The 21,951-nt window shown below is 37.4% G+C and overlaps 1 protein-coding gene across 7 annotated transcripts in view; it reads left to right on the top strand.

Moving 5' to 3' along the window:
* The window catches only part of OSBPL9 (oxysterol binding protein like 9), a 192,109-nt gene that overhangs the window by 75,576 nt on the left and 94,582 nt on the right, over positions 1-21,951 (top strand). For 5 of the 7 annotated variants that reach the window (XM_060624267.2, XM_060624269.2, XM_060624266.2 and 2 more), the window contains exon 3: positions 46-124. The exons of the other annotated variants lie outside the window; for them this stretch is intronic. In XM_060624267.2, the coding sequence (XP_060480250.1) occupies positions 46-124 (79 nt within the window). The remainder of the gene's footprint in view (positions 1-45; positions 125-21,951) is intronic. 7 annotated transcript variants of the gene reach the window in all.

Below are 21,951 nucleotides of genomic sequence, written 5' to 3'. Positions count from 1 at the left end.
GATGTCATTGTTTGCCTTATTGGGATTTTGCTCTTTGTTTCACAGGGAGCTGTGATTGGTATAGACGATGAGGACGACAGCACCTTCACAATAACTGTTGATCAGAAAACCTTCCATTTCCAGGGTGAGCTGAAAGAAGAGATTCTTTCTCTTCACAGTCCCAACTGCTTCTTTCCTTCTCTTTTGGGTTGTTTGCTGGATGACTTGAATGGTTTTGCAACTGATCTGCATGAATGAGTGCACAGGAACGTTCTGGATGAAGTGGTACTGCAGGTTAGGCAGGGATTTGTATCTGCAGTGGATACAGATCTGTTTGAAACGACTGTGGATCTGGCTGCAATTGGAGATTAAAAATTTTAAGGATAAAAATCAGTGAAGGGAGAAAGTAATGGGCTGCTGCTGCTGCTGGCTTGTGTTTACAGAAGGTTGCTGATCTTCTTTATCGAGGAGTATGGTTCTGCTTCTGCATGAAGAGTCTAAAGACTGATTGTGAAGGTTGCAGTGTTTGTCTGTGTAAAACTCAAAATGTAAATTAAATTGAAGCTAGTGGCAACCTTTGGCTTAAAGGTTTTGCTTTGCTTCAAGAACTGCAAGTTTGCATTCATTTCATCTGCATTTCTGTGTGTTGTCTGCCAGCCGTCATTTCTCTGCTATTATCCTTTTTATAGTTAATAACACCAATGCCATCTGCCACTGCTATGTTTCGGCATTGCATGCTATGGTTCACCGGTAGAAAGGGTAAGGTACTACTGTATGATCATTCTCATTTCATCTTGCTTTGAAAACTAAACCAGCAAATAAAAGTCAATTTTAATGATGTACCTTTCATGTATAATGTACCTCTCATCTATTAGGAATGTCTATTAGCTTTGTTACTAATGGTTTTGTCATTTTGCCTATCCAGAGTAACCTCTATTTTATGTTAAAGCATTCCATGGAACTTAGAAATGAGAAGCTTTGGATATGTTAGCAGTTTCTCTGAACTACAAGTGACAATGCACTATGATAGATGCTAGGTGTACCAGTGTAAATAAATATATTAAATAAATTGATAGCTTAAAAATGTTTTGAAGGTTATGAAGAAATGAAAAATGTTTGAAGGTTATGAAGTCAGTGACCGGATATATTATATGAGATGTTGAGACAGCTATTGTCCTTCCATGCTAGGATAGTATAGTGAAGTTATTTTTCTTCATTGTCTTGTTTAAGAAATTGACACATAGAAATGAAAGATGCAGCTTATATACGATGAAGACAAACCAATATAACTCAGTAGTGATATACCTAACGCTTTCAGGAAGAAACATCCTTAAAATATTTACTGTGTTTGGTCATACTCTTTATTCAGAGCTGTTTAACTAATAATCCTTTCTGAAATTTTCCACTGCATTTAACTTTACAAAACATTTTAAATCTTATTATGAAAGCTCGGGGCCTTTATTTTTAAGTTGAATATATAATGCTGCTCATAAACTAAAGCAGATAACACCCCCACACTGAAACTCTTTACTTGAGTGAATATGAATACTTTAATGTGTTTCCAGTAATAGCTGCTGGATGCAGGTGAAGGCTGCAGTATAGAATTTTCTCCTCTGCAGTTATTAAGGAGACACCTCCTTTGGACTTGCAGAAGCTGTATTGTTTGCCTATTTAAAGGAGAGGAGACTCAGACCTCTAGAGTAAGGGTACCTGTACCTTCTAACTTTTAAATTATTTATGTTTGATAGTCCCATATTTCTGTGGTTTGCTTATAAAATAAGCAATTCCTTTAATTCTTTTATTGATATAAATGACAAGTGTAAGTAAGAGTTACATGTATTTTTAAAATGAATTCTGGGGCGGCTGGGTGGCTCAGTTGGTTAAGCGGCCGACTTCGGCTCAGGTCATGATCTCACGGACAGTGAGTTCAAGCCTCGCGTCGGGCTCTGTGCTGACAGCTCAGAGCCTGGAGCCTGTTTCAGATTCTGTGTCTCCCTCTCTCTGACCCTCCCCCGTTCATGCTCTGTCTCTCTCTGTCTCAAAAATAAATAAACGTTAAAAATTAAAAAAAAAATGAATTCTTAGCTCTGGGACTGTCAAACTGATTAGTTTTCTCTACTGTAATAGTAATGGGAGCTTCAGGCAACATGAGATTATCTGGCTTTTGTAAAGAACTCAGCAGGACTCTATATTCTATATATTCTTGGCAATAATGAGAGTTATTTCACATAGATCCTTACTCAGAAGAAATTCTCTGAAAATTTGATAAAAAGTTCTTAATGTCTGATAGATTCTGTATTCTTTTTTTTTTTTTAATTTTTTTAATGTTTATTTTTGAGAGAGAGAGAGAGAGAGAGATGGGGAAGGGCAGAGAGAGAGGGAGACACAGAATCTGAAGCAGGCTCTGAGCTGTCAGCACAGAGCCTGATGCAGGGCTTGGACTCATGGGCCATGAGATCATGACCGAAGCAGAAGTTGGATGCTTAACTGCCTAAGCCACCTAGGCGCCCCTGATAGATTCTGTATTCTTGATTAGAATTGAAAACAAGTTTGGCTGATATATATTTGTATATGTTTAAGTGTGTTGAAGTTTTTATTTAATTTACCAGAATTTTTTAAAGCAAATAAAGTATCAGTTGATGCATCTATAAAGTAAATTTTACTTACTATCAGCTATTAAAGGGAGAGCTAGAATTTGTTGAGATACATTCATTTATTCAACATCCATTTTAAGATCTGGGGTTACAGTAGTGAACAAAACAGATAAAATTCCTTTTGGGTCATCCATTCTGGTAGAGGAGAAAGCCAATAAGATATAAGTAACATATATATTAGTGAAATACAAATAAATAAAACAGTGCTAAGGCCTGGGGAGAAAAAAATAAAGCAGGAAAGGAGAAAATGAAATACAAGTGAGGTATGTGGGGACGGAGGTGCTGAAATTTGAGAGTGGCCAGGGAAAGACTCATTGAGACGGTGCCCTTTGGTGAAAGACCTGAAGGAAGTGAGGAAACAAGCTTTAAGGCCTTATTGGGGTTGGTAATAGGGAGTACATCATGCCTAGGCAGAGGGAATAAGAAGTGCAAAAGAGTGTGCCTGCTATATTTCAGGAGCAGCAGGGAGGCCACCTCTGATTGGAGTGCAAGTAATCATGGGGGAGGGTAGTGGGAAATGAGATCTATGAGGTAACAGAGAAGCTGGTCATGTGAGGCCTCGTATATCAGAGTAAGGATGCTGAATTTTACTGAGAAGCCGTTAGAGGGTTTTGAGAAGAGTCACATGATGTAATTTTTAACAGTATCAGTGTGGCCACTGTGTTGAGAATAAAATGCAGGAGGCAAGGACAGAAGCAGGGAAACTAGTTAGGCTATTGTCATCCAGAGAGGTGATATAGCTCCCACATGGTAACTCAGGGGGTGGGGAGGCAGTGAGAAATAGTTGAATTATGTATGTATGTTTAATCTTTATAGAGGTATAATTAATATATGATAAAATGTACACATTATGAAGTTCAGTGAGTATTGACAAATTTATTACTCATAACTGCTTCCACAATCAAGATATTGAACATTTTTGTCATCCAAAAGATTTCCTTTTTTCTTTCAGTCTCCACTTTCAGCCACTGGCCCCAGGCAACCACTGATCTACTTTCTATCATTATAGATTTTTCTTTTGGAGAGTTTCACACAAATGGAATCACACATTATGTCCTCTCTTTTGTCTGGTTTTATTTTAGCTCAGCACAATGTTTTTGTTTTTGTTTTTTAAGTTTTATTTTATTTATAAATTTACATAAATACGTTTATGTTTAATATATAAACAGGGACAGGGGCAGGGGCACAGACAGAGGGAGAGAGGATCCCAGGCAGGTTCCACACTGGCAGGAGGGAGCTCAATGTAGGGCTCAAACTCACGAACCATGAGATCATGACCTGAGCCGAAATCCAGAGTCAGACGCTTAACTGACTGAGCCACCCAGGCGCCCCACATAATGTTTTAAATATTCATCCATGTTGTTCCATGTACTGGTAGTTTGTTCCTTTTATATTGTTAAGTAATTGTCATATGGTAACTATATTTTAAAGGTTAAACTACAGCACGTGAGATAAAGGAGTCTAGGTTGACACCAAGATTTTTTGACTTGCCACAAGAATGGAGATGCCATTAACTGGGGTGAGGAAGATTGCGAGAGGAACTAGTTTAGAGAGAGGATGTGGGCATCAGGAGCTTATTAGCCTTGGACATGTTTATAAACAAGTTCTAGATGCCTATCAGACATCCAGATGGAGATGTCAAGTAGGCACTTGAAGTGTGGAGTTCAGGAGAGGAGTTCATGCTGAAGAAGTAAATTTGGAAGTCATTGGCATAAAGATGGTATTTAGAGCCACAAGAACTTAGGAGTCCAACCTTTACTTATAGGGCACAGAGCTTAGGTAGAACTAGCAAAAGAGATTAAAAAGAAGCAATGAAAAAGAAGGAGGAAAACCAGGTGAATGTAGTACCCTGAAAGCCAAGAGACAGTGTTCTAAAAGAGGAGAGCAGAGGTATCAGCAACTGTGTCAGATGCTCCTGATAGATCAAGTAAGTTGAGGGATATGAAGTGATCAGAGGACTTCTAACAATTAGGAATTCACTGATAACCTTGAGAAGAACAATTGTAAGACGGAAGTATAGACAGTGCTTTCACATTCTGCTGAAATTACTGAACTACAGCAGTAGCTGGAGAGGACAATGAGAATAAAAAATTTTTTTGATAAGAGAAATAATAGCATGTTTTTATACTGTTAGCAGTGATTCAGTAAAAGGGGAAAAATTGATGCAAGAGAGAAAGGGGAGAGTTGTTGGATGAGTGTTATTGAGAACACAAGAGAGGATGGGATCTAATACAGAGCTGAGGCATTGCCTTTCTCTAAGAGCACAGATAGTTCGTCCATAATAACAAGAAAGAAAGTCAAGAGTATGGAAATATACATAGGTAGGTTGTTACCTATCACCTTCATTTTCACTATGGTTTAAATCTCTAGCTGCCCTCCACATCCTATATTCTGAAACATCATTTATTTATAATAAAGAGGATTGGTACCAAAAAAAATTTTTTTCCCCCAAAACAATAGATTACTTGTTATTACAATGATTCCCAGTTCTGGTAACTTATTATTTCAGAATCTCTCCAATTTTTAAGAGATGCCATAAAATTATCAAAACAAAGTCAATTTAAATTAACTTTGGATTTGAAGAAGAAATACTCTATTATGTTTTTTTTTTTCTTTAGGTAATCATTGAAATTACAGTTCTAGCATGTTAGAGCTTTAAAAAGGTTTAAAAACTACAACTTCATTCTGTCCTTTGTCAGAGATTAAAAATAGTTGCCAATTTATCTTTACAAGGTGGCTCTTTTTTCTTTTGAACAAGGGCAAAAGATGATTCCCTTTCCTATCAGTCAGCCAAACTTGTTTGCCTATAGATTCTCTCATAGACAGTGGATGGAAAGTAGTTTTGGTATAGACTGGCTGTTGAATTCAAACATTAATTGTGTATATAGTATGTATAACTCCCTGTTTTTAGAATTGAGAATATACTGGTAAATAAGACTTGGGCCATGATGTCAAGGAGTTTGTAAAGAAGTAATTGTAATGTAATATGAAATATGCTGTAGAGGTAGAAATATGTATAAGACACTGAAATAATGAAGAGACAAAAAAGGCAGTCAGTGTTTCACAGAAGAGCAGGGTTTTTTGTTACCAAGTAATTATTTTTATAATAAAGTATTTAATGTAAAAATTAAAAGGTTCCTGTAACCAGACGCTGCTTCCTTCCGCTTCCTCCTTACCTTCTCTCCGTGGCAGTTCTGAAGATTGGACAAGTTTGTTAGGCTGAGGGATGTTGTAGCATGTACAGAGGTATGGAAATATGATGCTGCCACTGTGTTCAGAGAACTATGAAGGTTGGTACTGTTAGAACAATGGGAAGATGAGGCTGTAGATATAGGCAGAAGCTTACATCTAAAATAAAGAGGTTATATTTTATCCTGAGGTCAGTGAAGAACCAGTGAAGCAGAGTTTTAAGCAGAGAAGAGACAGAGTGAGACATGGGCTTTAGATGAGTAGCTGTGATTGTTGATAAGCGCCTGAATGGGAAAGCAGTAGTAATGGGGAAGGAGAAGAGGAAATAGATTTGAGATTTTTAGGAGGTGCATCTGTAGAAACTGGTGACTGCTAGGAAATGGGAAGTGAGAAAATGATTGTAGTAAAGGTGACATTCTTGGCTTAGCATACTGTTTGGATTTGTCAACATCTGAGGTAGAGAAACTAGGGGAACAGAGATGGTAAGGGACTTATGTCTGTGGGACACATAGGTATAGATGGGGATGGCAACTGGATCTGAGTCTGGGATGAAGATGGAGATTGGTGCTTATCAGCACATTGCTAGTAAGTAGAACTAGCAGCTGAAAAATTGAATGCCTAAGAGCTAGGCAGATAAATAAATGAGTGAAGAGTAAAGCTAACTGAAGACTTTAGCAATTTGGAAAACTCATGCCCTGTTGGAAGTTAGTTGCTATTCCAGACAGTTGTAGGCTTTTGCTAATGCTTGTCCAGTGTTGCCAGATTGTCCAGTTTTTCAAGAGAAGCCAGAATCCAATTTGTGTGTGTGTGTGGGTAGGAGTTTGCGTGTGTGTGTGTGTTAGATCTCCAAATTAAACAATAACAACAAACTATGTAGGCCAATGAAATGCATCTGTGGCTAGATAAAACCTCTCTGTATTTTCAGTCTCCGATTAAAACCATAGAATAGTCATTAGGAACCTTCTGGGAGATCTGAAGGAGAAGAAAGCTGAGGGGGCACCTGGGTGGCTCAGTTGGTTAAGCGTCCAACTCTTGACTTCAGCTCAGGTCATGATCTCACGGTTCGTGAGTTTGAGCACTGCATCAGACTCTGCCCTGACAACACAGAGCCTGCTTGGGATTCTGTCTCTTTATTTCTGCTCCTCCCCTGCTTGCTCTCTATCTGTCTCTTAATAAATAAAAATAAACTTAAAAAAGGAGAGAGCTGAGGACCAAACCTGGGAGCACACTAGAGTGGAACCATCAATAGGCTCAAAAGAATGATCAGAGAGATTGGGATGAAAGCTATTACTCTGAACCTATGCTAGTACTGTATTTATTAGTTGCATGTCAGCAGTTCATATGACTCAACCTAATAATAGAAGACTAGATAGTCTGTAGTTCACACTAATAATTAGAAAAATACCCAGTTATTTAAATTTTACCTTCAAATAACATTGAGTGTATTTAATGCTTTTTTTTTTAAGACAAACTATGAATTCAGTTCTTTTAATAGTTATTGGAATATTCAGATTATATATTCCATCTTAGGTGAGGTGTTTTTTTTTTTTTCTTTATTTATGTTGAGGGTTTTTTTTTTTTAATTTTTTTAAAATTTACATCCAAATTAGTTAGCATATAGTGCAACAATGATTTCAGGAGTTGAATCCTAGTGCCTCTTACCCATTTAGCCCATCCCCCCTCCCACACCCCCTCCAGTAACCCTCTGTTTATTCTCCATATTTATGAGTCTCTTCTGTTTTGTCCCCCTCCCTGTTTTTATATTATTTTTGTTTCCCTTCCCTATGTTCATCTGTTCTGTCTCTTAAAATCCTCATATGAGTGAAGTCATATGATTTTTGTCTTTCTCTAATTTCACTTAACATAATACCCTCCAGTTCCATCCACGTAGTTGCAAATGGCAAGATTTCATTCTTTTTGCTTGCCGAATAATACTCCGTAGTATATATATACCACATATTCTTTATCCATTCATCCATCGAGGGACATTTGGGCTCTTTCCATACTTTGGCTATTGTTGATAATGCTGCTATAAACATTGGGGTGCACGTGTCCCTCTGAAACAGCACACCTGTATCCCATGGATAAATGCCTAGTAGTGCAATTGCTGGGTCATAGGGCAGTTCTATTTTGAGCTTTTCGAGGAACCTCCATACTATTTTCCAGAGTGGCTGCACCAGCTTGCATTCCCATTATTTAATGCTTTAATATGTATATGTATATATATACATGTGTATATATATGTGCATATATATAATGGTATATAATATAATGATATATAATGACATATATATGTAATGATTTACAATGTTACTGTTAGCGTTTTGGGATAATAATAATGATAGCTACATTTATTGGATGTTTATTTTATGCCAACACTGTTCAGAGTTTACTTCCTTTAACTCAGTTCTCATGACCTTAGGTACTAATACTGTTTTTATTTTACAGATAAAGAAACTGAGGGCCACAGACACATAGGTTTTGTAAGGCAGAACTGTTATTTGAACACAAACAGTTGTGCTCTAGATCTGTTCTCTTAACTGCTACAAAAAAGTTATTGTAGAGATTTGTAACTAGTTTATAATTAATTTTTATAATTTTATCAGGAAAGGAATTAATGTAAAATATAAGGAACTTTTTTAATTTACAGTGCAGTTTAATGCAATTAAAAATTTTTGTGATGTTAATGTTCTATATGTTCCATTACTTAGTAGAAATAGTATAGCAGTGATGGTGGAACAAGTACCACTATTACTAGTACTAAATATCTAGGATATTATTATCATGAACCAGGCACAGTGTTCAACAGGCACTGTACATTACTTCCATAGTTCCTAAACTCCACAACAACAAACATAGTTTTAGAGTTAGAGAAGCTGAGTTTTAGAGAAGCTAAGAGTCCAGGATTGGTAGATTAGCGCTCAGGTCTCTCTAGATAAGGTCTCTCTAGTTCTTGAAGTGTGCTACCAGACCAGCAAGATTAGCATCACCTGGGAACATGTAAGAAACATAATCTCTGGCCTGACCCCAGACTTGCTGAATCAGAAACTCTGGGAATGGGCCCTGTGTAGTGATTCTGATGCACCCTGAAGTTTGAGAGCCATTGGTCTGGATTCTGTGGTTTTACATGTTATTCCAGTTTACTCTCCTAACAGCCCTACACATTAGATGGAATATCTCCAATTTATATATGAGTGAAATGAGACACAAAGAGTCAAGTGACTTGGCTTTGTTCTTAGATTGTCTCTTACTGTGTCCTAACCTACATACTAGGGGTGTTTGTTTTGCCTTAAGCAAACCTGGTGTGTGAAAAATCTAAATTTTTTAAAGATGAAAATTAGATGTGATTAGGTCTTCATAAAATCCTTTACTTTCAAAGACTTTACTGAAGACCTTATTTAGGCAGTATGTTCTCCAAAATTATTTCAAGTATGAAATTGGTTTGCAAATTTATGTATTTTTAAAGCAATGCAAGTTGCATAAGACCAAATACATTTTTTAGACATAAAAAATGTCTAAATTAGAAGAATCTTCAGGAATTGTATCTTAGTGGAAGTCATCTGTGCTTGGGCTGATAGCTGACCTTTTCAACTCAGTCCATTAAAGCTTGCAGAATTACTACACATCAGCCCAGTGGTGAAAGAAAGTGTTTAATTCAGGAAAGCTATATTGATCAAGTGTATTAGGGCATCATTGCCCCTACTGCATTAACATTAATCAATGCAGCATGATACATCCTCATCATTAATCATTTAGAAGAACAGACAGTACATCATCAGAGTAACCTTGGTTGCAGACTTAAGTGTCTTCTGCTTAAAAATAATCATCTTGGGGTGCTCGGGTGGCTCAGTTGGTTAGGCCTCTGACTTCAGCTCAGGTCACGATCTCACACTTCTGGAGTTCGAGCCCTGCATGGGGCTCTCTGCTGTCATCAGCGAAAGGGCAGTGGGGTGGGGGTTGGCAGTGGGGAGAGTGCGTCACTTGGGATCCTCTGTCTCCCCTCTGTCTTTGCCTCTCCCCTGCTCACCTGTGCTCTCGCTCTCAAAAATAAATAAACATTAAAGAAAATAATCATCTGAAGGGTGCCTGGGTGACTCAGATGGTTAAGTGTCTAGTCTTGACTTCAGCTCAGATCATGATCTCTCACTGTTGTGAGATTGAATCATGTGTGTGCTCTCTTTCTTTCTCAAAAAAAATCATCTCAGCCTTCTTATTATTAGTAAACAGATTCCATTATCTTGTGTTCATTAATGACTTTTTAAAAAATTTCCCTTTGTAGTTATATATTTTTGATATGTACATGATAACCTCTCCTTGAAACCAAATAAATAACAATTTAAGGCTTTGTGTAAAGGTAGTAAATCAACATAATTCTTTGTTTTGATAATTTTTTTTAAAGTTTATTTTTATTTATTTTGAAAGAGAGGTAGAGAGCAAGCGGGGGAGGGGCAGAGAACGAGGGATACAGAATATCAAGCAGCCTCCATGCATTCAGCACAAAGCCTGATGTGGTCCTCGAACTGACAAACTGTGAAATCATGACCTGAGCTGAAGTCAGACGCTCAACTGACTGTGCCACCCAGGCGCCCTTGGTATTATCATTTTTAAAAATTTTTATTTAAAAAAATTTTTTAAATGTTTATTTATTATTGTGAGACACAGAGAGAGCATGAGCATGGGAGGGGCAGAAACAGGAGGAGACACAGAATTTGAAGTAGTCTCCAGGCTCTGAGCTGTCAGCACAGCCTGATGTGGAGCTTGAACCCACAAACTTCGAGATCATGACCTGAGCCCAAGTCAGACACCCAACCGACTGAGCCACCCAGGCGCCCCCCTGGTAATATCATTTTAAAAGAATACCAACCCAGTGGCCCTTCTCAAAAGTGTTTTTTAATGTGTTTATTTCTTGTTTGGTAACTCATTAATTCCTTTGTCCATTTTGTTGTTGGTGCTGTGCTCATCTTTTTGTCATATTCTTTTTGAAAGAGAATAGAAAACAGGTTCATTCATTAACCCTACTGTCTGAGAAATTGCTAATAGACATTAAGTCATCTTTTTTACCCAGTTTGGAACATGACTTGGTAAGGTGTTAGTGTGAAGAGTATATAAAGACATGTAAAGGAAATCATTTCCTTACTTTAGTACATAATGTGTACTTGAAAATCTGCATGAAAGTAAACCATGTGAGTTGCACAAAGATTTGCAGGGTAGAAGGGGGATATATTCCTACCACTTACTACAGAGTCTGTAATGACACCTTGCCTCTTAGACATAGTATTTATTCATAAGATGTATTTGTACATTTTATTTCCTTTTCTTCAAAAATAGCCATATAGGCAGTAGACCAAAGTCTTATTGACAAAATCTAAAAAGTGTTCCACTGATGATAAAAATTTACTGCTTTCAGCATGCCCAATGATTACTCAATTATATTATGTTTATAAAATTTTATTATCATTCCTATTGACACTTAATTTTTCTATTTTTCTTCTAATTAAAAGAAGGGTAGACTAGAATGCCAAATATATTAACGTGGTTGCATGAGCATTGCTCTTCAAGTGGAGATGGTGATGCTGCAAGAATTAAATTGTTGCATGGCAGACTTTGCACATAGTAGTGGCACAAAATGTCCATTTGTTGCTTGATATGAGAAAATTCAGATTTTCCTCTGAAGAGTTGGTCTACAAGAAAGTGTAGATTATATGAAAGTTGAATAAGCAAATACTGATTATATAAAATGGAATGTCATACCTCAAGAAATTTGGGGAACTCAACAGTAATTTGAGGGACAATTACACATTAAATTTTATGTACTTGTAAGTTAATAGTTCAAGGAAGGGAGTGATAATGATAGATGTCCCATGGTTTTCAAACTTTTAATGAAAGCATTTTACAAATGCAATCTTGTTTAAAAGCCTAAATTGGGGGCGCCTGGGTGGCTCAGTCGGTTAAGCGTCCGACTTCGGCTCAGGTCACGATCTCGCGGTCCGTGAGTTCGAGCCCCACGTCGGGCTCTGGGCTGATGGCTCAGAGCCTGGAGCCTGCTTCCGATTCTGTGTCTCCCTCTCTCTCTGCCCCTCCCCCGTTCATGCTCTGTCTCTCTCTGTCTCAAAAATAATAAAATAAACATTAAAAAAAAATTTTTTTTTTAAATAAAAGCCTAAATGGGAGATAGAAAAAAGTAGAGCTGCTCTGGTTGAAATAAGAGGGATGGAAGGCTTAGAGCTCTGCCGCAGGCAGCTCCTGGGCACTGTTTTGAGAAAATACCAGTATTTAAATTTATTTCTTTCCTCTATTCATGTATTCGTTCATTTTTATGGTCAACAAATATTTGAGTGCTTATTGTATGCTAGGCACTAGGCTAGTTTCTGAGTATAAAGTAGTGAGCAAAGCAAAGTGCTTATCCTCAAGGATCTCACATTTTGAAAATCATTATAGAGGAGGTTTTCTGGGTGCAGTTTCATATAGTTCTCTGATTCCAGGTTAAATATCCCTCAGTTAAGCTCTGTATTCTGGTAATGCCTGGACTGCACTTGTTTTACTTTTAGATAACTAACTAGCTGATGAATTCTAAGAAAATGCTCATTCTGCCAAGGTCATCTTTGTCTTTTCAACCTCCTTAATTAACTCCACATGCAGTTTATGAACATTCATTCTCATGATTATGATGCTTTAATCAATGTACTCCATGCATAACAGTCCAGCATATAAATTGAAGTTGTAGTTCATCATTGCATTTTCTTAATATTAAATTTGGATATTAAGAGTTTCTTAATATTAAAATTGGGATACCTAAAAGAGTTTGACTAATATCCCAGAAAAAATAATTAGAATTCAGAAAACTGTAAAGAAGCTGCATTTTTGCTGGGTTGCCAGCTTTAATGAGGACATCTGTTTTGGGTGACTAATAGAAGGAATCAGAGTATCATATGAGAGAGAATTGAGCTGAGCCCTTGCATGTGGGTGATTTAAGTCAAGTGGTGAACAGATATCAATGAGTTTTTTTGTGTTTTTTTTTTAAATATTGGGAAGGATGATTGGATACCTTTTCTGGTTAAGGTGATTATATTTTAAATTTTTTTACATTTATTTATTTATTTTTGAGAGACAGAGACAGAGCACAAGTGGGGGAAGGGCAGAGAGAGAGAGAGAGAGAGAGAGACAGAATCCAAAGCGGCTCTAGGCTCTGAGCTGTGAGCACAGAACCTAATGCGGGGCTCAAACTCAGAAACCATGAGATCATGACCTGAGCTGAAGTCAGACACTTAACCGATGGAGTCACCCAGGCACCCCAAGGTGATTATATTTTAGAGGTGACCCTCAGATGGATAAAAGAAGGAAGTGGAGAGGAAACAAACACTTCATCTGAGGTTGCAGATAATGTGCTAGGCACTGTAATCCTCCTATGTACATGCTTATGATATTTTTATTATCATTTTATATATACGGAAACAGACTTGGAAGGACTTTTTATCCAAGGTAACATGTATAAGAAGTGGCCGAGTCTGGATTCAAATACATGCTATTTTCATTACATAGTGCTGCTTGTTCATGCCTTTCCTCTCTGTTACTCTTAGCCACATTGACTTCTCTTTTCACCATGCCGTAGCCTCTTTGCAGCTCTAGCTTCACTGCTGTTTTCTCTTCCTCAATACAGCATACTTCCTAACTCTGATAGTAGTTAATGTTTTCATACTATCAGGTGGTTTGATTGTCAGAGTTTCTCCTGTACTTAGTGTATCATTGTCACTGGGCAGGGGCCCAGCAAGCGCAAGGGAACAGGGACACTGGTCAGAAGACAGTGGTGTGAGTCATGGCATGAAGCATGAGGTGAGTAATCTGTTTCCAGGTGTGAGGGAGGCCTGGAAAACTGGCCAGAGAAAGGGCCAGGAATATTCCCTTTAAGGACTTAAAGGGTAGAAAGTCAAATATTTAATTTTATTCTTGTTCTGAGTGCAGAGTTCTCTTAGTAGTCAAGCGAGGGAGCATCCCACTTGTTCTCATGTTTACTTCTCCTTTGCAGAGGAAGTCCTGCTACCTAAGAAGCCTAATGTGGAGCAGGAGGTCACCAGCAAAATGAGGAGGGCAGTATAAACCTTCAGAATTGTTGTGAGATTAGAGAAAATGCATATAAATACTCAACATGATGTCTGGCAAATAGCAGGCTCAAAAATTAGTGGCTGTTGCTGTTGTTATTTTCTATTTTGCCTCATTTTGCTGATGGTCATACTGCTGTTTCTGGGATTCTCTTTTCTCTATTTTGTAGCCTAGGGTTTGGGCTAGAGGTAACCCAAATTAGGTTCTTGAGAATGCCACACACTGAGCATAATACCAGGATGCAGCGCTCATTCCTTGCTGATTCAGGGAGCTCTCAGTTATTAAATTGAGAAGCCAGAATGACTACTGGGAATATTTATTAGAAAGGCAATGATGAGGATAGCAGCTGGGTACAGGTTCTGTACCAAAGGTTTACATGCATTTTCGCATTTAACCTTTTTAATGCTGAGAGACCACTATGAGGAAACTGAGGCATAGAATGCTAAATCATTTATCCAGGGTACACAGTTTAGAACAATAATTATAGTATAATGTAAATGTGATAGAGCATATGGAATGGTAGAAAAGAGAACTAGTGGAGTCAGTGAAGCATCACAGAAGAGACTATTTTGATGCAGATTTTGAAGGATGAAAAGATGGGATAGAAAGAGCTTAGAAGCCAAAAAGAAAAAAAAAAAAAAAGAACTTTTACCAAACTTCAGAGAAAGGAAAAACACATTCCAGGTCCAGGGAAAATATGTACAAAAGCTTGGAAGTATAAAAAAGGATAACTTGTTTGAGAAATGTAAGGAATGTAGCATGTTTTAGAATAGATGGCAATTGAGGGGAAGGAGATATGAGTTCAGTCTGGAATTAAAATAGATCATCAAACGTCTCATGGGGGCACCTGGCTGGCTCAGTCAGTGGAGCATGTGACTCTTGATCTCAGGGTTGTGAGTTCTAGCCCCATGTTGGGGCTAGAGATTACTTAAAAAAAAGTGTCATGTATCGGAATGATAAATCAAAATATTGTCTCTATAAATTAGTGAGAGGCATTGGTATTTTAACCAGGGAAATGTCATTATCACATATATGGCTTTGAAAAAACACTGGGAGCTGTTTGCAGGATGCTCTGGGGAGAAGTGAGATTGGGGTCAGGGTGCCCAGTTTGGAGCTTACTGCAGAGGCTTTGATGAAAGGTGATGAGGGCTTGAATAAAGGCCTTTGTGAAATATCCCCAGAGGGGATAAACGCAAAAGATGTATGACAGAATTTGGCGACTAACTGCATGTTAGAGGGTAAGGAAAAAGAAGTTCAGAATTATCCCCAGCTTTCTGACAGAGTAATGGGACGATGGTGGCACCATCCTTTGAGGTGTGTCTTTTTCACTGCTCTGTCACCAGTGCCTACTGCTATGGACATGTATGCCCTGAATTTTATTTTATTGGATGAAAGTGTAATTTTGGAATGTATCAGGGTTAAGTGCAGTTGTTAAGGGAAAATATGTGAAGTTATCCCACTGAAGGAAGCTTTGGAGCTTCAGATTTCTGAGAAAACAATCTTCATTTAAAAAGAGTCACAAGACCAGTGACTTCAGCTTGAAAAGAAGTACTCAGATATGTGGGAGCGATGTTTGACTTTTACTTGCACAGGGTATGTCCTGATTTGTTAATGGAAAGACCATGAGTAGAATATAATTATTTGAAGTATATGCATTGATTCTTGACGATGTTTTCTCTGTACAGGTTTGTAGCCATCTTGCAGAGCTTTTGAATATGAATCAAATGGAGTCCTTTCCTTTTAAGAATGTGCATTTTTAGGTAAATGAGGTAAATCAAGGTAATTCCATAAATACAATGTGTAGCTGAGTTTTAGTAATGTGGACAGGATGGATAATGGTGGACAGGGAGAAGCAAATCTGAAGTATAGGCTATCTGGAAAGAAATGCCCTTTTCTAGTTTTATGTACAGACACCAGAACTAAGCTAACATTGTTGTCTGATGTTTTTTTTTAGCATGTTAGATCATCATTAAGAATTTGTTTTAATGTTATTTACCCTTTGTACTTAGTGAATTGTTTTAAGCATAGTGACTTGGTATAAATTGTTACAAGTCCTAAATTATGGGGAGGGCTGAATCAATAACATTTTACTATATCTAGATTGTATTTTACAAGATAAAGTTAAAGCTTATGGAATGTCTTAGTTTATACTGCAGTCTTGGTCTGGAAATATATGTTTTCCTAAAGAATGGTGAAGATAGTGTATTAATAGCTTATAGCTAAATATAGAGAAAGAGGGAAGTAGCTTATTGGTATCTTTCTGCCTGAGCAAAATTCCTTGGAGAGCTACCAGGGTGGGGGTGGGGGGCGCAAAGAGTGAAGCTTTTAGAAAAGTTGTTCACTAGGAATATTGTAAGATTATAATGCAGATTCCTCTATTGTACTTTATACCCTAAGGATATATTTGCACATTTTTTAAGTCTTAAAGGGCTTCACTACCCACAGTTTGCAGGAATAACATCTATTTTCAAAAAACTCTTGAAGCATTTTATTTAAAGTAACATAAATCAATCAACTCTGCATCAACTGACTCTTCCTTTCACAAAGGATTTCTCTGTAGCATGCAATGTTTGACAACATTTTATCCACAAAAAAATTTTAATTTTAATGTTTATTTTTATTTTTGAGAGAGAGAGAGACAGAGACAGAGACAGAGACAGAGTGTGAGGAGGGGAGGAGCTGAGAGAGAGGGAAACACAGAATCTGAAGCAGGCTCCAGGCTCTGAGCTGTCATGACCTGAGCCAAAGTTGGACGCTTAACCAACTAAGCCACCCAGATGCCCCTTATTTTTTTTTAATGTTTATTTTTGAGAGAGAGAGACAGAGACATACAGACAGAACATTATCAGGGGAGTCACAGAGAGAGGGGGGAGACACAAAATCCGAAGTAGGCTCCAGGCTCTGCACTGTCAGCACAGAGCCTAATACGGGCTTGATCTCATGAACTACAAGATCTTGATCCAAACTGAAGATGGATACTCAATTGACTGAGCCACCTGGGCACCCTAAAGCCATCCTATTCTTAACATTCCCCCCACCCCCCTTCCCAGTATTATAAATGTTTAAGATTGAAAACTCAAATCCTAATTTTTCTTTATTATTTTTTATTTTAGAGCAAGAGAGTATGAGTGGGGGAGAGGGGCAGAGGGGGAAACAGAGAGAGAGAAAAAAAAAAAAAGCCCAAGCAGGCTCTATGCTCAATGCAGAGCCCAACGTGTGGCTTGATCCCATGACTCTGGGATCATGCCCTGAGCTGAAATCAAGAGTCAGACACTCAACTGACTGAGCCACCCAGGTGCCCCTCAAATCCGAATTTTTCTCAAATTTAAGATAAAGGAATACCCCTTTACTAAAACCTGGAGTGAAAGTGGTTAGGAAACATCTGCTGGAGCTAAAATTATTAGGATATATTTACATATAAATTTGGTGAGGATTTTCATTTACCAGGGATAAGTTGACTTAGAAGCATGTAATTGTAGAATGATTTGAAAAAAACCCATCAATCTGCATTTGATTTTCATTGTCTGTTTTGACTGAATCAAAGATATCCAGTTGCCCAATACAATGCTGACTCTGTCCAGGAGAAGCATAGTATTGCTTCAGATAGTCAAAACAGAATTTGTAGGGATGAGAGAAACCCTTTTGTAAATATTTGCTTATGTTTTATTCATCAGTCTGGAGACTTCAGCTAAAACTATTCCTAGATCTTTGAGGGAGTCAATTGTGGCAGCTTTAAAGGATACTGAACAGAAATAATGATTTAAGGAAATCCAACCTATTTTTAGATTTCATATATAAAAACCATGAAATCAACAATGAAATCAATGGATCATTACTCCTCATTCAGCAAATATTTATTGAACACTTGTTTGCCTGGGATGATTCTCAGGGTTTGGGTTACATCCATAAATAAAACAAAGATCCTTGCTTTTGTGGAGCTTACATTCCTATGGCAGGAGATGGACTGTAAATAAACACACACACACATGCATGCATGTTAGAAGGAGTAAATACAATGGAGAAAAGATACAGGGAATTGGCCATGCTGGTTTGGGGAGCCATGCTTTGGTATATACTAGTGAAGAGACTTCATTGAAAATGTATCATTTGAGAAGATGACAAATTATCATTTGTCCTATAAATATTTATTAGTTGCCAAGAACATGTTATGCTTTGAGAATTAAGAAAATATGCATAAGACTCCATCCCAAACTTCAGTGTATACACAGTTGAGCAAGAAGAGGAAAAAATCGGGGCGCCTGGGTGGCTCAGTCAGTTGAGCGTCCAACTCTTGCTCAGGGCATGATCTCGTGGTTCGTGGGTTTGAGCCCTGCGTTGGGCTCTGTGCTGACAGCTCAGAGGCTGGAGCCTGCTTTGGATTCTTTGTCTCCGTCTCTCTCTCTGCCCCTCCCCCACTCACCCTCTGTCTCTCCCTGCCTCTCAGAAATAAATAAAAATGTTAAAAAAACATTTTAAGAGGAAAAATGTAAACAAAAAAGCATTATACTGTTATAGATGCTTTGATAGAAACATACATAGACTTTTCCTTAATTGGATCTCACCATTGCTCTTATTATGGTAAGCAGTTTATTTAAACTATGGCTCTTAAACCTGAATATCAAAACATTGGCTTGGGTTATTTTAGATTTAGAGTTACGTGAATTGGTTTTTCTCTCTACACACCTCCTTCCTATTTTCTTTTAAAAAGAGACCCTCTGACTACCCAACCTGTCCAAACTTGTTACAAACTACAGTCAGTGGCACTTGGAATCACCTGATTATCTAAGTGGATTGTTTTCATTCAGCATCAGTCCAGTCATTCATTCTGTACCCATGCACAAATACATAATGAGTATCTATAAAATGTGCAAGGCACTTTGGTAGGTGGTAGAAATACAACTAGTAAGACAAACTTTTGCTTTCTAGGAGCTTACATTTTAGTGGAGGAAGCAATCAATATGTAATTAATAGGATGTTTATATATTATACACCAGTGGTTCTCAAACTTTTTGGTCTCAAGACCACTTTACAAACTTATTGAGTACACCAAAGAGCTTTTGTTTATGTGGGTGATGTAGATATAGATATATATATAGATATAGATATACATATAGATATACATATATAGGTATAGATATTTACCAGGTAAGAAATTAAAACTGAGGGCTTTAAAAAATTATTTATGTATTCACTTAAAATATCAATAACCCATTTTACTAATAACATTTTATGAGAAAATAACCGTTTTCCCAAACAAAAGAGAAATAGTGAGAAGAATGACATTGTTTTACATTTTTGTAAATCTTTTTAATGTCTGGCTTAAAAGATAGCTGGATTCTCATACCTGTTTCTACATTCAATCTTGTGACATGTCTTGGTTGAAGTATATGAAGAAAATAGTGTCTCATACAGATACATAGTTGGAAAAGAGAGGAGTATTTTAATAGCCTTTTTAGATAATTGTGAATGATACTTCATCAAAACTTGACAAGTGGTAGTTTCTTAAAGGTTAGTTGCCATGTGGAATCTGAACCCATAACAATGAAATTTACATATGAAAATACTCTATTACATTAAAATCCATTGGTTTGTCTGGCACTTTGGATGGATCTTTTTACCCTAGGTATGATTTTGTAACATCATGCATTTGTCATATGTGGATCTTACAATTATTGACACATACCATTAAGTGACATAATCACATTTGTTGATATTGCCCTAAACTCTTCAGAAAAGGCTTTAAGTATTGAGAATCTGTTACTATCATGGTGGCTGGCAAATACAGGTTTCCTAAAATTCTAATATTTGCTTGAAAGTCTGGATTTTATAATTGACAACATAAACTGCAAGTTTTCCCGGAAATGACAGGCTCATTTCCATCATTGTCAGGGAAACGTCTTCCAAATACCCCAGTTTGAATACTACAGCTTGTCAGTTCTTTTAAGTAAAAATGCTGTTCTATGAGAATAGTGCCACTTAGTTCATAACTCAGTTACACAAGTACTTTTCCTTGAGATAATCATTGTACTTTGGTAAGCAGATGTGCTTACGCCTAGTTCCTGTTTGTTACGTAGACTATTATACAGCATATATTTTATGCTTTATATGGTTGAGATTTAATAATGTTTACTTGCTTCTTCAAGGGCATTCTTTTTTTTTTTTTTATGTTTTTTTTTGAGAGAGGGAGAGAAACAGAGTATGAGTGGGGGAAGGGCAGAGAGAGAGGGAGACACAATCCAAAGTAGACTCCAGGCTCCAACTCAGAGCTCAACACAGAGCCCAACTCAGGGCTCGAACCAATGAACCACGAAATCATGACCTGAGCCAGTCAGATGCTTAACCAATTGAGCCATCCAGGCACCCCTTCAAGGGCATTCTTAAGTGAAACAGGAATTGTTTTCTTACAAGTGCATGGTGGTAAAAAATACGACTACCAATTCAGTTTGGTGCTACCATTCATGCTAAGGTGCCAGCAGTTTTATCACCATTGCTCTTGCACCATTAGTGCAAAAGTCAACACAGTGAAAAATGCAGATAGCCTCCTATATCATCATGAAATTGGTTTTACCTTAAAAACACCTTAACCTCACTGGACCCCTAGTAGTGTTGATATACCTTATTTTATCTTGTTTTCACAGTAAGTCTTTGAGGTAGTTGGTGATATTAACCCCTTTTGAAATTCGTGGATACAACTCAAGTTTTAGTGTTTACTTATTATTTTAAGAGAGGGAGAGAGAGGGAGAAAGAACATGAGCAGGGGAGAGGCAGGGAGAGAAGGAGACACAGAATCCCAAGCAGGCTCCAGGCTCTGAACCGCAGTACACAGCCTGATGGTGGGGCTCAAACCCAAGGACTGTGAGATCATGACCCAAGCTGAAGTTGGCCGCTTAGCTAACTGAGTCAACCAGGTGCCCTGGAAAGGTTTATATTGTTATCTCTTAAGGATTTTATCTAGCAAGAAGGGCTTGGGATGAGGCTTGTATAACAGAGGTAGGGTCGCATGAAGCCTAGAGATTTCATTTGTATTTGTTGTTTTCTGTGTACTATGTCGTTGCAAAATACTAAACTCTGTTTCTATATTCTGGAAAATAAGGATAATAATAATAATTATCACTATCACATGTAGTTGTGAGGATTTAATTAGTTAATACTATAGTTAGATATGCATCAGACTATGCTGATACAAATTAAGTATCAATAAGCTCAATAGAGATAGCTTTTATTATTTATACAGAGACAAGACTCAGGCATTTCAGCTGAGGGGGAAACAACTTGAGGAAAATCCAGGAGTTATAACTTATGTGAGCATTAAGTACTATGTAACTGAAATATAGTGGTTCCTGGAGGAGTATATCAGGAAGTTAGTAGGGAAATAGTAGATTTGGACCCTGATTATTGCTGGGCTATAGTTATAAACTATTATTTGAAGTTGTGCCCCTAATGCCTGAGACAATGGCTGAAAATGGCATGTATTTATATACTACCTGAATATTGGAAATATTTTAATACATTTCAGGAAGGAGAGAGTAGGTCCTCCTATCATGAGCAATATACATAGAGAAGGTGACATTTCAGTGTAGCCCAGAAGAATGAATAGGATTCTAGTAAGCAGATATTAGAAGTTATCAGAATGGGTAAGGATAACTCCTCACTCAACAATGTCTACCCAACCAAGTGATTGTACTTTCCAGGAGAATAAATTACTTAAGATCATGGATTGTCTTCTCCTTGCTTATACCTCCAACACAGTACCTGATACATATTGGGGCTAAGTAGATATTTGAGTGGTATCTCAGCACTTAATCTTGTAAACATGTTTTTTATGTAATGTTTTTATTTCAAAAGAACTTTCAGAGAAAACGAGACCTTCCTGATTTTAGAGGCTAATTCTTCTTTTTACTACAATTACAAAACAGGCAAATAACCACTTCCTTTTGCAAACAGGCAGTAATGTATTCATAATTGTCATATGTCTTAATGGAGAAAAAAAATGTGTCTATAGGAGGACAGATTCCTAAGTAGTGCATCAGGA

The sequence above is a fragment of the Panthera onca genome, chromosome C1 (genome assembly GCF_046562875.1).
Source record: "Panthera onca isolate mPanOnc1 chromosome C1, mPanOnc1 haplotype 2, whole genome shotgun sequence".
Lineage (NCBI taxonomy): Eukaryota > Metazoa > Chordata > Mammalia > Carnivora > Felidae > Panthera > Panthera onca.
Note: the sequence above shows the minus strand (reverse complement) of the source record. Positions and strands in the feature narration are given on the sequence as shown.